The sequence below is a fragment of the Narcine bancroftii genome, chromosome 5, assembly GCF_036971445.1.
Source record: "Narcine bancroftii isolate sNarBan1 chromosome 5, sNarBan1.hap1, whole genome shotgun sequence".
Classification (NCBI taxonomy): Eukaryota; Metazoa; Chordata; class Chondrichthyes; order Torpediniformes; family Narcinidae; genus Narcine; species Narcine bancroftii.
This window is the reverse complement of record NC_091473.1, coordinates 77,011,606-77,027,009: the sequence shown is the minus strand read 5'-3', so window position 1 is coordinate 77,027,009 and position 15,404 is coordinate 77,011,606. Positions and strand designations below refer to the sequence as shown.

Here is a 15,404-nt window from a genome sequence, read left to right as displayed (position 1 = left end):
GTGTATATTGAAGGTGGTCACATATCCTCCCTGTCTGAAAATTATTCAGAAATCACATCACCTGTCAATCAAGGTTGGACTCTGGCCACCCATTAGTGCCCACCTTGCCGTACGTTAGTTTAAATCACCTAGGGTCATTATTGGCTGGAAGCACTGACTAGCACTGTATATAGCACCAATGCGCAGCACATTCTTTCTCTCTGCTTCGTGGTCCAAGGACACCGCTCAATGCCAGGTCACTACTGTGGACATCATGGAAGTGTCGTGGGTAATGTATGCGCTATACTGATGCTGAGCTGTAGTATTGCGATAGATCAGTGTTTCCAGAGAGCTGCACCCCCATTGATATAGGGAACCTTGTGTGTGTAAGAGTCCTTGTTTGTAGTGTGAGTGCACCGAATATAGGTTCACTACTGTCAGAGTCCAACCTAGGTCTGAGGTAAATGTTTATATCATTGCTTAAGTGAAATAACATTCTCCCCTGTTTGTCTCCCATGTGTTAATTAAAGTTACATGTGATTGTAACATTTGTGTCCTGACTCATCTCTCTGTGAAACCAACACAACAATGTTTAAGTTTGTTTCTATAACTAAATATAAGAGTATAATGTAGATAAATGTTAGGTTTTGTGGCAATAACAGGCAAACAGATTATTTTCAGATAAGTGACAAATTAGGAATAGGGGAGCTGCAATGAGGCCTTAGTGTCATTGTGCATTAGTCATTGAAGGTGGGAATACAAATACACCAGTGAAGAATGCAAATGGCATCTGTTCAAAATGAAGGATGGAAAGTTTAGGGGAGACATTAGGGTTAAGTTTATTCAGACAGAGTTATGGGTGCCTGGAATGTATTGCCAGGAGTGGTGTTGGAGGCTAGGATAATAGGGACATTTAAGAGATTCTTAGATAGACACATGGATAAAAGTAAAATAGAGGATCATGCGGTAGGGTTGGTCTAGCCTTTTCTTTTGTTAGGTATGTATGGATCGGCACAACAGCGTGGATCGACAAGTCTGTACTGTACTGTAATGTTCTATGTGGTCTTCATTGAATATACAAACAGGGAGGTCTCCCTGCAGTTGCTGATCCCACACCTTGAGTATTGTATACAGTTTAGATCTCCTCTTTGAGGGAGGGCATTTTGATTATTGAGAGAGTGCAGTGAAGATTTACCAGACAGATTCTTGGTAATGACAAATGAATAACTATTGGATAGACAAGGATTATGGTCATTTAAATTTAGAAGAATGAGAGGGAATCTCTTTGAAATGTAAAATTCTGACAGGACTAGGCAGATTAGATGCAAGAAGAATGTTCCTAATGTTGGGGAACCCCAGAAAAAAGAGTCACCGTTAAGGATTAAGAGTAAGACTGAGATGAGAAGAAACCACTTCACTCAAAGTTTTTACTTCAGAAACTTACTGCCACAGGAAGTTGTAGAGTCTGGGCAATTAGCAATATTCAAAAGAGAGATGGATCTGACCTAATGGTTAAAGGTATTAAAGGATATGGAGAGAAAACACAAATGGGGGACTGAAGTCTCATGATCTGCCCCAAATGCATTGAATGGTGGTGCAGTGTCATAGGGCTGAGTGGTCCAGTTGTACACCAGCACTACTCTCACATTTCTTTTTGAATTCAATGATTGTGAAATACTCCTGGGCCCAATGTAAGTGGTTCTAGACTTACATTTTAGGACAATACTGCACTGTAAATAACCAACAGAGCAATATCCTGCCATATTCTTGGTCTTGGTTCTTGATCTTCCAAAATATTCCATATGGAATTTAAACTAGAGGTGGGGGAGGGCATGCTTAAGGAGGAGATTTTTGAAGATGAGCCATTTTAAATTTAATTGGATTTGGTTGTATGAGTATGGTAGGGTGACGATTATTCTATGCTTTAATTGTATGGAGGAAGAATGAATTGCTGTGGACATCAATCCTGGAAGATGGCTCTACAAATTTGGGTTGTGCGTCCTAGTAGGCTTGGATTCGGTTTAGAATTGGTAGTCAATATCAAGCTGACAGTTTTGCATTTTGTAAAAACAGGTCAGGCTGTGTGCTTCACATTGTCTTGGAGAGATCTGCACATTCATGAATCTAAGAGCTTTGAAACACTCGCTTCTCTTCCATGTGTATTTGTGACATATCGGGCTGCCCATCACTGGACTTGTTCAATGGTAGTAGTGTTTTTGTTTGAGTTTGCAAATCATACAGCTTAACCTCTTCCTAAAAAAATTATTTCTGTTGTGAATATAATCAGCTGATATGTGCGATGATAGGCTGGGCGATGAACTCCCAGAGATTCGGTGCAGTAAAGCAGTGAGTGGGTGGACTGAGAAATACTTACATAGGTAGGGATTATTCCTGGTCTTTGCTTGCGCAGTGCTTTGACCGTGTGGACAACATCGATCATATTTTCACTATCTGCACTATCAAGTAGGTTCCAAAGAGCATAGAATATTCCTGTACACTTGCCTCCATCACTGAAAGAAAGAACATTCACAATGTAAATAAATCTAAATTATCAGGAGAGCACATGCACATTGGTGTGAAACTTTGACCATAGGTAGTAGTGGGATTGGAGGGATGGTGTTGGTCAGATGGTACAGCAGATTGCCACTATTATGCTTGTCTGACCATTCCTTTCTGCTGTCGTGATAAAAAACCTGCATCCTGTATACTTCTTACTTACTAAGACTGGATGGCAACTTCTTCTATCTTGGCTCTACACAAGGTCTTGAACAAAACCAATGTGAAAATCATGAAGAAGTCATATTAGCCAGTCACTGCCTCACTGTCATTTAACTGAAGATGCAGGAACAACAGCTGTTGAGAGCCAATTTACAGTGGTGATGTTCCCAACCAAAAAGACAAAAGACAGTCACAAATGTTTACCCTTTGGTATTGTGAATGATATGTCCATGGTGTTATAGCATGGATAGAAAATCAGCTGACTAGCAGAAGACAAGGAGTGGGAATAAAGGAGACTTTTCTGGCTGGCTGCTGGTGACCAGCTGGGTGGTGTTGGGGTTGTTTTTGGATCTGCTATATTTCATGTTATGTATACTGCATATGATGGAATTGATGGCTGAGTGGCCAAATTTGAAGATGATACAAAGATAGGTGAAAGGACAGGTAGCTTTGAGGAAGAATGGATCAGAAAGTATTAGGTTCAAGTTAATTATGGAGAATGATAGGTTTGGGCCTTGCGTTGAGATTCTACACTAGAGAAAGGCAAGTTTTGAGGAAATGAGAAAGGATGCATGGATTGGGATGTTTTTGGGAAAAGGTGGGCAACGTAAGTGGAAGATCTTCAAAGGTGACATCTTGAGAGTACAACGTTTGTATGTTCCTGTCAGGATTAAAGACAAAGCTAAGTGGCATAGGAGCTTTGTTTTTTGAGGGATGCTGGGGATCTGGTTCAGGAAAAAGGAGAGGCATATAGCAAGTATAGGCAATGTGGAGCAAATGAAGTACTTGAGGAGTATAAATGATGCAAGAAAAACTTCAACAAAGAAATCAGGAAGGCTAAACTAAAACTTGTGATTGCTTTGGCAGACAATGTGAAGCAAGATCCTAAGGGTTTCTGAAGGTATATTAAGAACAAAAGGATAGTAAGGTACAAAATTAATCCCTTGAAGATCAGTGGTCAGCTATTTATAGAGCCAAAAGAGATAATTTTTTTTTTCATCAACTTTCATTCAGGAAACATCCATCCAGGCACAGAATCGAGAGAAGTTAAGAAAGCAAGCAGAGAGATCATGAAATCTATACAGATAAATGAGGAGGAGGTCCTTGCTGTCTTAGACCAAATAAGAGTGAATAAATTCCTAGGGCCTGACAAGATATTCCCTCGGACATTGAGGGAGGCTAATGTAAAAATTGTAGGGGTTCTAGCAGAAATATTTAAAATGTCCTTAGCCATGGGTGTGGTGCTGGAGGACTGAAGGGTAGCTCACATTGTTTAAAAAAGGCTCCAAAAGTAATCCTGGAAATTATAGGCTGGTGAACCATATGTCAGTAGTAGATAAATTATTGGAAAGTGTTCTAAAAGATCGGATATGCTAGTATTTCAATAGCCAGGGACTGATTACGGATAGTAAACGTTGCTTTGTGAGTAGTAGATCATGTTTAACCAATCTTATAGAGTTTATCGAGGAGTTTACCAGGAAAGTTGATGAAGAAAAGCTGTGGAAGCTGTCCACATTGACTTTAGTAAGCTCTTTGACAAGGTCCCACGTGGAAGGTTAGTCAGGAAGATTCAGACGGTGAGTATTCATGGTGAATTAGTGAAATGGATTCAACAATGTCTGGATGGGAGAAGCCAAAGGGTAGTGGTGGATGATTGCTTTTCAGACTGAGGACTTGTGACTAGATGCATGCTTCAGGGATCACTACTGGGACCATTGTTATTTGTCATCTATATCAATGATCTGGATAATAATGTGGTAAATTGGATCAGCAAGTTTGCAGATGATATAAAAATTGGAGGTGTTCTGCACAGCCACAAACATTTTCAAAGCTTGCAGAGGGATCTAGACTTATTGGGAAAATGTGCTTCAAAATGGCAGATGGAATTTAATGCAATCAAGTGTGAGGTGTTGGATTTTGGAAGGACAAACCAAGAAAGGACATACACAGTAAATGGTAGGGCACTGAGGAGTGCAATGGAACAGAGGGATTCCTGAAAGTGGCATCACAGGTAGGTAGGGTTTAAAATAGAATTTTTGATATATTGGCCTTCAAAAAATCAAAATATTGAGTACAGGAGTTGGAATGTTACGGTAAAATTTCATAAGATGTGAGGCTAATTTGGAATATTTTGTGCAGTTTTGGTCACCTAACTACAGGAAAGATATCAATAAGTTTGAAAGAGGGTAGAGATTTACTAGGATGTTGTCCAGACTTCAGGAACTGAGTTACAGGGAAATGTCAAACAGGTTATGACTTTATCCCCTGGTGTATAAAGGAGATTTGATAGAGCTATTTAAAATTATGAGATGCATAGACAGAGTAAATGTGGGTTGGGTGAAAGGCAAAATGTTTAAAGGGAACATGAGGGGGAACTTCTTCACATAAGATTGGTGGGAGTTTGGAACAAGCTGCCAGCTAGTGAATGCTGGCTCAATTTTAACATTTAAGAAGAATTTGGACAAGTACATGGATGGGAGCGGTATGGAAAACTATGATCTAGATGCACATCATTGGGACTAGGCAGAAAAAAATAGTTCAGCACAGACTAGAAGGGCTGAAGGGGCCTGATTCTGTGCTGTAATATTCTATGGTTTTATGGTTCTAAGTTAGACTGAGAAGGATTTGGTCAGGTCAAGAGAAGTGAGGTAATACAGATGAGGGAAGGAATGATCCTGCACTTTGGAAGAATGAATAAAAAAGTATACTATTTTCTAAATGGGGAATTAATTCAGAAATCAAAGGTCAAAATAGACTTGGGCATCCTGGTGCACAATTCTTAACCTATGGATTGAATGGATTGAGTCAGTAGGAAGGAAGGCAATTTTAGCATTCACTTTGAGAAGGCAAGAATATAAAAGCAAAGATATAATGCTGAGGCTTTATAAAATGTTGGTCAGACCATATTTGGAATATTCTGAGCCATTTTTGAGCCTTATATCTACTAACAGATGGGCTGACTTAGGAGAAGGTCCAGAGAAGGTTTACAAGTTTTTTTCCAGGGATGAGAAGGTTAAAACATGAGGAGCATTTGATGACTCTGGGTCTGTACTGACAGGAGTTTAGAAGAATGTCAGGGGATTGCATTGTAACCCACCAAATATTGAAAGGGCTGGATAGTGGATATGGAGAAGATATTTCCATATGTGGAAGTGTGTAGGACCAGAGGGTACAGCCTCAGAATAAAGGAGCAGAGAATTTCTTTTCAGCCAGAGGGTAGTGAATCTGTGGAATTCTTTGCCACAGACAGCTGTGGAGGCCAAGTCATTGGATACATTTAAAGCAGAATTGATAGGTTCTTGATTAGTAAAGGTGTCAACGATTATGAGGAGAAAGTCAGGAGAATGGGGTTCAGAGGAAAAGTACATCAGTTATGATAGGCAAAATAGCCGAATTCTGCTCCTACATCTGATAGGATATTTTTGAGGCACAATGTAATTTTGTTAATTATTAATTTGTAAATAAAGTAGTTTGTCAATGCACTTTGTTACAATACCAAAGATTAAACTGGATTAAACTGTTAAGAAATTAATTAAATGTCGATAGTATCGTCAGGAAAGTTAGTGAGCATATAGACAGGAATCTAAATCTCATAAATGCTACACAAATCTAATAGGTCATCATTTTACTATTTTATTGCCAATTAATAAAAAAGATAAATCAGCACAATTAATTTCTCTTCTCTTTTCCCACAGATATTTTGATGGGCCTTATGTCTGTCATCTACGACGATTGGAAAGATGAGATAATGTTGTGCCTTCAACAGGGAACATGGCTCATGTGAACATTGATTCTTCACTGTAGCCAAGTAAAATCTTAAAATGCTCAAATTGAAGGATCTGTTGCAAATCAAGAAGTTGGTTCACACTGGCCTTCTAAACAGCAATATGTCATGGGCAATTGTTCTGACTTTGTGCCTATCCCTTGTGCAATAAGAACAAAACATTGCTAGAAACAGTATGGCATTGTCATCAATCACATTGATATCTTGGAGGTAAACGAGGGAGATTGTAGATACTGGAAAAAGTTGAGAAAAATTTTGACTCTGGAAAGTCTGAGCCAATTAATATAATTCATTGTCAAATCATGGACTGAAAATGAAAGAAAAATAAGATGAAATTTAATAAAAGATAAGGTTATCAATTTGTAATATTTTTATTGCTCGGACTGGGGCCAGGGCCGCCGCCTCCTTCTTTCTGCCTGGACCGGGGCCTCCGCCTGTTTCACTCTACCGAGGCCGGAGCCACCGCCTCCCCCTTGCTTCTGCCCGGACCGGGGCCGCCGCCTCCTTCTTTCTGCCTGGACCGGGGCCTCCACCTGCTTCGCTCTACTGAGGCTGGGGCCGCCGCCTCCCCCTCGCTTTTGCCCGGATTGGGGCCACCGCTGCCTTCCCTGTGCCTGGACTGGGGCCGCCGCCTCCTTCTTTCTGCCCAGACCGGGGCTTCCGCCTGCTTCACTCTGCCGAGGCCGGGGCCACCGCCTCCCCCTCGTTTCTGCCCGGACCGGGGCCTCCGCCTGCTTCACTCTACCGAGGCCGGGGCTGTCGCCTCCCCCTCGCCTTTTACATTTTACACCCCAGTTACACAGCAGTAAGAAAGGGTGTGACTCGGTCAACACCGTCAGAATCCAACCGGGTCCCTGACCTACCTCAGAGGTAGTTAGAGAACCCAATTAAACTTACCTAGGCCATGTCTACAGGTGATTTGCGACCAGGTATGGTCCGACCTAGGAGGGGAGGCAGGCTCCTTCAGCCCGGGTAAGAAACCTGCATAGGAGAAGGTCACTCCGATATAAAACCTATGACCCAAGGACCTCGCTGCCACGTCCCAGCTTGCTTGGCCACGGCACACGAACCATGGGTGTAAAGGGTGGGGCCAGTACTGCGCACACTGCACTCCACCTAAAAGCTCCTTTGCGCAGACCCGAGGACAGGTCCACGTCCTCCCCCTCCACGTCCTCCCCCTCAAAAGATGCTCACAATCTCAGGCTAGCATGCTGGAACATCAGAACCATGCTAGACAAGGCTGACAGCCACCGACCTGAACGTTGGTCTGCCCTCATTGCACATGAACTCCTCAGACTTGACATCGACATAGCCGCTCTCAGTGAAGTCTGCCTTCAAGATGTAGGCAGCCTCCAAGAACGCGGCGCGGGCTACACACTCTACTGGTCTGGCAAACCTATGGATGAACGACGCCTATCTGGTGTAGGCTTCATGGTCAAGAACTCCATTGCCTCCAAACTCGAAAACCTCCCGACAGGCCACTCGGACTGGATCATGTCCATGCGACTCCCCCTTCAAAAACAAGCATCGTATCACCCTCATCAGTGTCAATGCTCCAACCCTCCAGGTGGAACCAGCAGAAAAGGACAAGTTCTACACTGATCTGTACGACCTCATTCAACTCACCCCAACAGCCGACAAGGTTGTCATCCTTGGCAACTTCAACGCTCGCGTCGGCAAAGACTCAGAAACCTGGCCAGGAATCCTGGGCAAGCATGGTGTCGGCAAGTGCAACGACAACGGGCGCCTCCTGTTGGAGCTCTGCGCAGAACAGTGGCTTGTCATTACAAACACCCTTTTTCAGCAGAGGGACAGCCTTAAGATTACCTGGATGCATCCCCGATCCAAACACTGGCACCTCCTGGACTACATCCTGGTGCGAGAAAGAGACAAACGAGATGTGCTCAACACCAGGGTCATGCCCAGCGCAGAATGCCACACTGACCACAGGCTGGTTCGCTGCAAGCTCAACCTTCACTTCAAGCCAAAGTCCAGGAACAGTAAAGCCCCCAGAAAGAGGTTCAATGTTGGAAACTTGCAGTCAGACGAAGTGAGAGGAAACTTCCAGGCAAACCTCAAAGCAAAGCTCGAGGATGCAATCCGCCTCATGGACTCATACCCTGAAACCCTCTGGGATCAGCTGAAGACTGCCATACTGCAATCTACTGAAGAGGTACTGGGCTTCTCCTCCAGGAAAAACAAGGACTGGTTCGACGAAAACAACCAGGAAGTCCAGGAGCTGCTGGCAAAGAAGCGAGCTGCCTACCAGGCTCACCTTGCAAAGCCGTCCTGGCCAGAGAAGAAACGAGCCTTTCATTGCGCATGCAGCAATCTTCAGCGCAAACTCCGGGAGATCCAAAATGAGTGGTGGACTAGCCTCGCCAAACGAACCCAGCTCAACGCAAACATTGGCGACTTCAGGGGTTTTTATGAGGCTCTAAAGACTGTGTACGGCCCCTCACCCCAATTCCAAAGTCCACTGCGCAGCTCAGACGGCAAAGTCCTCCTCAGCGACAAGATCTCCATCCTCAACTGATGATCAGAACACTTCCAATCTCTTTTCAGTGCCAACCGCTCAGTCCAAGAATCCACCCTGCTCCAGCTCCCTCAACAGCCCCTAAGGCTAGAGCTGGATGAGGTCCTCACCCGGGAAGAGACATATAAGGCAATTAAACAACTGAAAAGTGGCAAAGCAGCAGGTATGGATGGAATCCCCCCAGAGGTCTGGAAGGCTGGCGGCAAAACTCTGCATGCCAAACTGCATGAGTTTTTCAAGCTCTGCTGGGACCAAGGAAAGCTGCCTCATGACCTTAGTGATGCCATCATCATCACCCTGTACAAAAACAAAGGTGAGAAATCAGACTGCTCAAACTACAGGGGAATCACTCTGCTCTCCATTGGAGGCAAAATCTTTGCTAGGATTCTCCTAAATAGAATAATACCTAGTGTTGCCGAGACTGTTCTCCCAGAATCACAGTGCGGCTTTCGCGCAAACAGAGGAACTACTGACATGGTCTTTGCCCTCAGACAGCTCCAAGAAAAATGCAGAGAACAAAACAAAGGACTCTACATTACCTTTGTTGACCTCACCAAAGCCTTCGACACCGTGAGCAGGGAAGGGCTTTGGCAAATACTAGAGTGCCTCGGATGCCCCCCAAAGTTCCTCAATATGGTTATCCAACTGCACGAAAACCAACAAGGTCGGGTCAGATAGAGAAATGAGCTCTCTGAACCATTCTCCATTAACAATGGCATGAAGCAAGGCTGCGTTCTCGCACCAACCCTCTTTTCAATCTTCTTCAGCATGATGCTGAAACAAGCCATGAAAGACCTCAACAAATGAAGACGCTATTTACATCCAGTACCGCACGGATGGCAGTCTCTTCAATCTGAGGCGCCTGCAAGCTCACACCAAGACACAAGAGTAACTTGTCCGTGAACTACTCTTTGCAGACGATGCCACTTTAGTTGCCCATTCAGAGCCAGCTCTTCAGCGCTTGACGTCCTGTTTTGCGGAAACTGCCAAAATGTTTAGCCTGGAAGTCAGCCTGAAGAAAACTGAGGTCCTCCATCAGCCAACTCCTCACCATGACAACCAGCCCCCCCACATCTCCATCGGGCACACAAAACTCAAAACGGTCAACCAGTTTACTTATCTCATCGGATGCAAGGATCGACAACGAGATAGACAACAGACTCGCCAAGGCAAATAGCGCCTTTGGAAGACTACACAAAAGAGTCTGGAAAAACAACCAACTGAAAAACCTCACAAAGATTAGCGTATACAGAGCCGTTGTCATACCCACACTCCTGTTCGGCTCCAAATCATGGGTCCTCTTCCGGCATCACCTACGGCTCCTAGAACGCTTCCACCAGCGTTGTCTCCGCTCCATCCTCAAAATTCATTGGAGCGCCTTCATCTCCAACATTGAAGTACTCGAGATGGCAGAGGCCGACAGCATCAAATCCATGCTGCTGAAGATCCAGCTGCGCTGGGTGGGTCACGTCTCCAGAACGGAGGACCATCGCCTTCCCAAGATCACGTTATATGGCGAGCTCTCCACTGGCCACCGAGACAGAGGTGCACCAAAGAAGAGGTACAAAGCCTGCCTAAAGAAATCTCTTGGTGCCTGCCACATTGACCACCGCCAGTGGGCTGATCTCACCTCAAATCGTGCATCTTGGCACCTCATAGTTCAGCGGGCAGCAACCTCCTTCGAAGAAGACTGCAGAGCCCACCTCACTGACAAAAGACAAAGGAGGAAAAACCCAACACCCAATCCCAACCAACCAATTTTCCCTTGCAACCGCTGCAACCGTGTCTGCCTGTCCCGCATTGGACTTGTCAGCCACAAACGAGCCTGCAGCTGACGTGGACATTACCCCTCTATAAATCTTCGTACACGAAGCCATGCAAAAAATATTCAGAATAATTAAAATAGAAACAAATGAGATGAGACATTTTGAAAGCTAATGTTTTGAGTTAGTAATCATTAACATGCCATGACTTAACATGCCATGAAAATAAAACTTTCTTATTAATGGGTAGGCCAAACTTTTACAGAAATTTTAGTGTCATCTAGTTGGGGACAATGCAATGTCATACCTTTCCCCATTCCACGAACACTGAGTTAAAATGAAGCCTGTAGTGGAATTGGGCAAATCCGAAAGCAACCTGCAGATTTCTATATTTAAGTCCACATTTGTGAGCGCCAAAATTTTCACATTAATTTTGTGAGTGCTGAACTTCTCTTTGGCAAAAGGCTGATTTTACTGTGGACTAAAACACAAATGAATGCTTCATCTCTCACTGTGGAACTGATGGAAGTTTTGCTGAACAGTGGTAATGCATTTGATTCAGGTGTCCTGAGAAGCTCTATTGACACCGTGTATTTTTAGCCCATCAATCTTACACTGGAACTAGCTTTTGAATGTAACCTAAATTGAGGTGCTGCAATTCTCATTCTTTTAATGTTTGGCTTGTCATAACTCAGCTTCTCAGTGAGACTTTAATTGAACCAAATTAAATCTACATTTCTTTTGGACTATCAAGGAAGTAATATGAATAGGAAATGAATTATTTCATGCTGGATGGTTTTACAGCTGGTTTTCTGGTGAAGTAAATCATGGGTAAAAACTATCATAGATATAGGTCAATATCTGATTGTACTTTAATAAAATTGGTCAAATTTGAGGTGATTGCTTGTCATGGAAATCTTCATTTCCCCAGAACTGGGAGATAATTCTTACAATAAAAGATACACAAACAAATAGAACTATTTAGCTCCATTTTTTCCTCTGGAAATAATGCATGATCTTAAAAACATTTAAAATGACATTTGTTGTCAATGACCAGTAAGTTGTTTACCTGCAATGTGTGATGATGGTTGGTTCCATATTACTTTCTGCATCTTGAAGCATCGACAGTTTTTTCTTGATGCTCCTCATCATGTTGATCAAGTTAGTGGAATTTTGAGGAAGCTCTGATTCATCCCAGTCATGGAAATGATACTGATACACTTTCTGAGTTGCTTCCTTCTAAAAAAATAATAAAGAGCTATGTCAAAAGCCCATTTTTGACTAAACTCAATGAGAGTCTTGAACCTGAATTGTTAATTCTATTCTTGCACTCATGAAGCTGACTTTCAAATCTTTCCAAAATTTGATGTTTTATTTCAGACTTCCAGCCTCTGCATTTTTTTACATTTATTTTGTCTAGACAATTTATTTCTAAGTATTTTCCATTCAATAAATGACAGTTGTATCTTTGGCATCAAATCCACACTGAATATGTATATTCAATCTACTTTCATTGATTAAAAATAAATTGTGCATGGTATTACACACACAATTTAAGTCACAAGACCATCACATTTGAGTTTTCTGGTCTCATGTGCCACATTAGGGTGGCCTAGTTGACGTAGCAGTTCGTGCAACACCTTTACAGCACCAGCAAGTGGGACTGAACTTGGGTTGGAATCCTGTGCTGTCTGTATGGAGTTTGCACATTTTCCCAGAGTCTGCATGTGCTTTCTCTGGGGCCTCAAGTTTCCTCCCATCATTCAAAATATGCCGGGGGTGTAGCTTAATGGGGTGTAAATTGGGCGGCACGGACTCATGGGCCAAAATGGCCTCTTACCATGTTGTATCTCTAAATTTAAATTTACACAATTTTAAAATGAATCATTTTATCTGCTTGAGTGCAACAGGTTCCAATTCATGGGGCACTGGCACTTGCATGGGGAAAGAAGGGAGCTGCTTCTTTGAGTTAAACAAGAAAATCTGGAGATGCTGGGATCAACTGCAATGCGGTGTGACCTGCTGAGGTCCTCCACCACATTTGTGTATTGCAGCAGTAGTTTTGAAAAGGGCTTCATGTGAACCATGCTGGGATCTATGGGCTTGTAGAAAAGGTTTTAAACTAATTAAAGAGGAAGGATTGAAGTGATAGAAACTTTAACAAATCAAAAAGAAATTTGAGAGTAATTTGGGAATAACGAGGTGGGGGGGGGGAATGGAATAAACATTAAGACACAACAGTTAGGGGCAGAAAATATCAGCAAAGGTGTGCTGCAGAAAGACAAATTTGCCTTAAAAAAGTATAAAAAGTTAAAGGTTAACACCCTTCATCTGAATTCTTACAACATTTTCAAAATATAAATGAGTTGACAGCTCAAATAATAATGAGTTTTATCAAATAGCTAGGAGACAGAAAAGGTTACACCATGACTAGGACGATGCAGTCAATATTCCAAGTTGCTCAAGATTCCAAAAGAATAGCAAAAAGAGATAGGAAATGGGTAGCATTGTAAATCAAGGAAGTGTCAGCACATTGCAGAATATTGAAACAGATACAGTGGATAATCATGTGGAATTGGTTTGGGAGGAAATAATGAATATTGGGAGATAAAAGTCATGGGTGGGAATTTCAAAGCCCCCCAAGATTCTACTTCCTAATGAGAGAGAGCCAAAAGGGGTAAATATCATTGATATACAAGAATGGCACTGTAGTTGTTAAGGGTGACTTTAATCTTCATACTGATTCAACTAATCAAACTGGCAAGGATACTGCAGAAGAGGAATTTATCTCAGAGATTGCTTTTTTAGAGCAGTAAATTACTGAACCATTTTGAGAACAGGCTATTTTAGATTTGGTCCATGTATAATGATGCTGGTTTCACAATACATACTGTAGTTAAATAAGGAATGGTGATCATAACAAGATAAAATTCTGGGCACATTTTAAGGGTGAACTCATGTCTTAACTTAAATAAGAACAATTACTTTGATACTGTATCATGGAAAATTGTCGGTAGTGGAAGTGGAATATTGACTGGGATAGTTTAGACAGTGTTCAATTTAGATGATGTTCAGGAATTTAATTGACAAGGAAAAAACAAATTGACACAGTCATCATTCTGTATATTAGTCACAGCATTCACTACCTCATAGAGAGGGAAGAACAAACGGTGTGAGATAGATCACAGAGCAGATAGAAAGAGAGATACAATCTAGGTTTCCAGGTATTTCCATCTGCACTTCAATGTTCCCTGACTAACATTCCTTACCAACGGTTTCTCACTTGAGGAACAGAACATCTTGCAAAGTGCCTTTCTCAAGAAGCTCTCATATTTTATTTTAGACTAATCATGTTTTCAGGTTTGACCTTTTAGAAAATATATTTCCTGATGACATAGTACTTTCTGCGAGCAAGAGGCAACTAACCAGTCACCTTCTAAATATTACTTTGTCCTTCAACTGGTTTCAGGATTACCAAAATGTTACCCTCATCCAATTTAATGTCAATTATTTGTTGCATCAATTCAATGCCCTGCAGGAAGAGAAATAGTTTTCAGCTTTCCTTTGGAATTAAATTGACTCTTTGTGCACTCCAGAGTGAGGGAAAACAGTGAATATATATTTAAACCTTCAGATATCATTACAGGATTTACCTTTACATGTTTTATTTCAAAGGCACGAATAATAAACTCTGGCTGATCATTGGAATCAGACAAATTAACCTCAATGTCTTCATAAGTTTTCTTTCCATTTTCCCAATATTTTGTGGAATCCTGAAAAGAATAAGATAAATTATTTTTATTTAACATTTATTATTTAATATTAACATTTATAAAAAACATTTAGGTATTCGGAATAAAAGGAGTAAATTGAATGACGCTGCACACTGTAGCTCACAGCACCTGTCCTGCTTGGCTGCATTTGCCAACATTTCTTCATTACTTTGGTAATTTTCCTGAAGTACAAACTACCTGGAGGAAAAGTACATCTACATGGAAAGTGGTGTGTTGCAGGTGGCAAAACTATCATCAGGAGATTAGCTCAGAATGTCCATACCTTTTCCAAAAGTCTCCTGGGAAGCATTCCAGGAGGAATGGATAGGAATTTGATCTAAATCTGACTGTTCTTCACATCTAAATCTTTGATGTGATAACTTCTCTGTTGGTTACTTACAAAACTGTTGGCAAAGGAACATTTGGAATTTGTTCCTACACCATGGATATTCTTCAGTACTCAAAATATTGTGAAGTACCCAGTGAATTGCTCAATTCAAAATAATGTTTAAAATTGGGCCTGAGTATATGATATGAACCAGCCCTTCAAAGATATGATTTACAAATGTTTCTAAGTGAACTTACATCCACCAACATCCCATCGCTCACAAATGCCACATCTCAAACCTGGCAGTTCTTCATCTGTTTACAAAGAGAACCCACTGCTTCCAAGAAAATGGGTGCAGGTGTGAGGCATTGTGACTTTTTTTTAATGTCGAACAGTGAAGATGCAATTTTACTTTCACTGTCCACCCATCCATTATTTTCCATACCTTTGGAACAAAGTTGCGCATTTCATGGTTGTATTCTTGAACTCTCAAAACTGAATCAATCAGGGGGAGCAAATTTCA

At 41.9% G+C, this 15,404-nt stretch overlaps 1 protein-coding gene across 36 annotated transcripts in view; it reads right to left on the bottom strand.

Annotated features, from left to right (window-relative positions):
- Nucleotides 1–15,404, bottom strand: part of ptprc (protein tyrosine phosphatase receptor type C) — a 287,098-nt gene that overhangs the window by 8,515 nt on the left and 263,179 nt on the right. For all 36 annotated transcript variants that reach the window (XR_011357642.1, XM_069937885.1, XM_069937884.1 and 33 more), the window contains 3 exons: nt 14,434–14,553; nt 11,850–12,019; nt 2,354–2,489 (listed from right to left, as the gene is read on the bottom strand). Coding sequence is in view for 35 of the 36 variants with exons in the window: in XM_069937885.1 (XP_069793986.1) it covers nt 2,354–2,489; nt 11,850–12,019; nt 14,434–14,553 (426 nt within the window). In the remaining variant the exon portion in view is untranslated. The remainder of the gene's footprint in view (nt 1–2,353; nt 2,490–11,849; nt 12,020–14,433; nt 14,554–15,404) is intronic.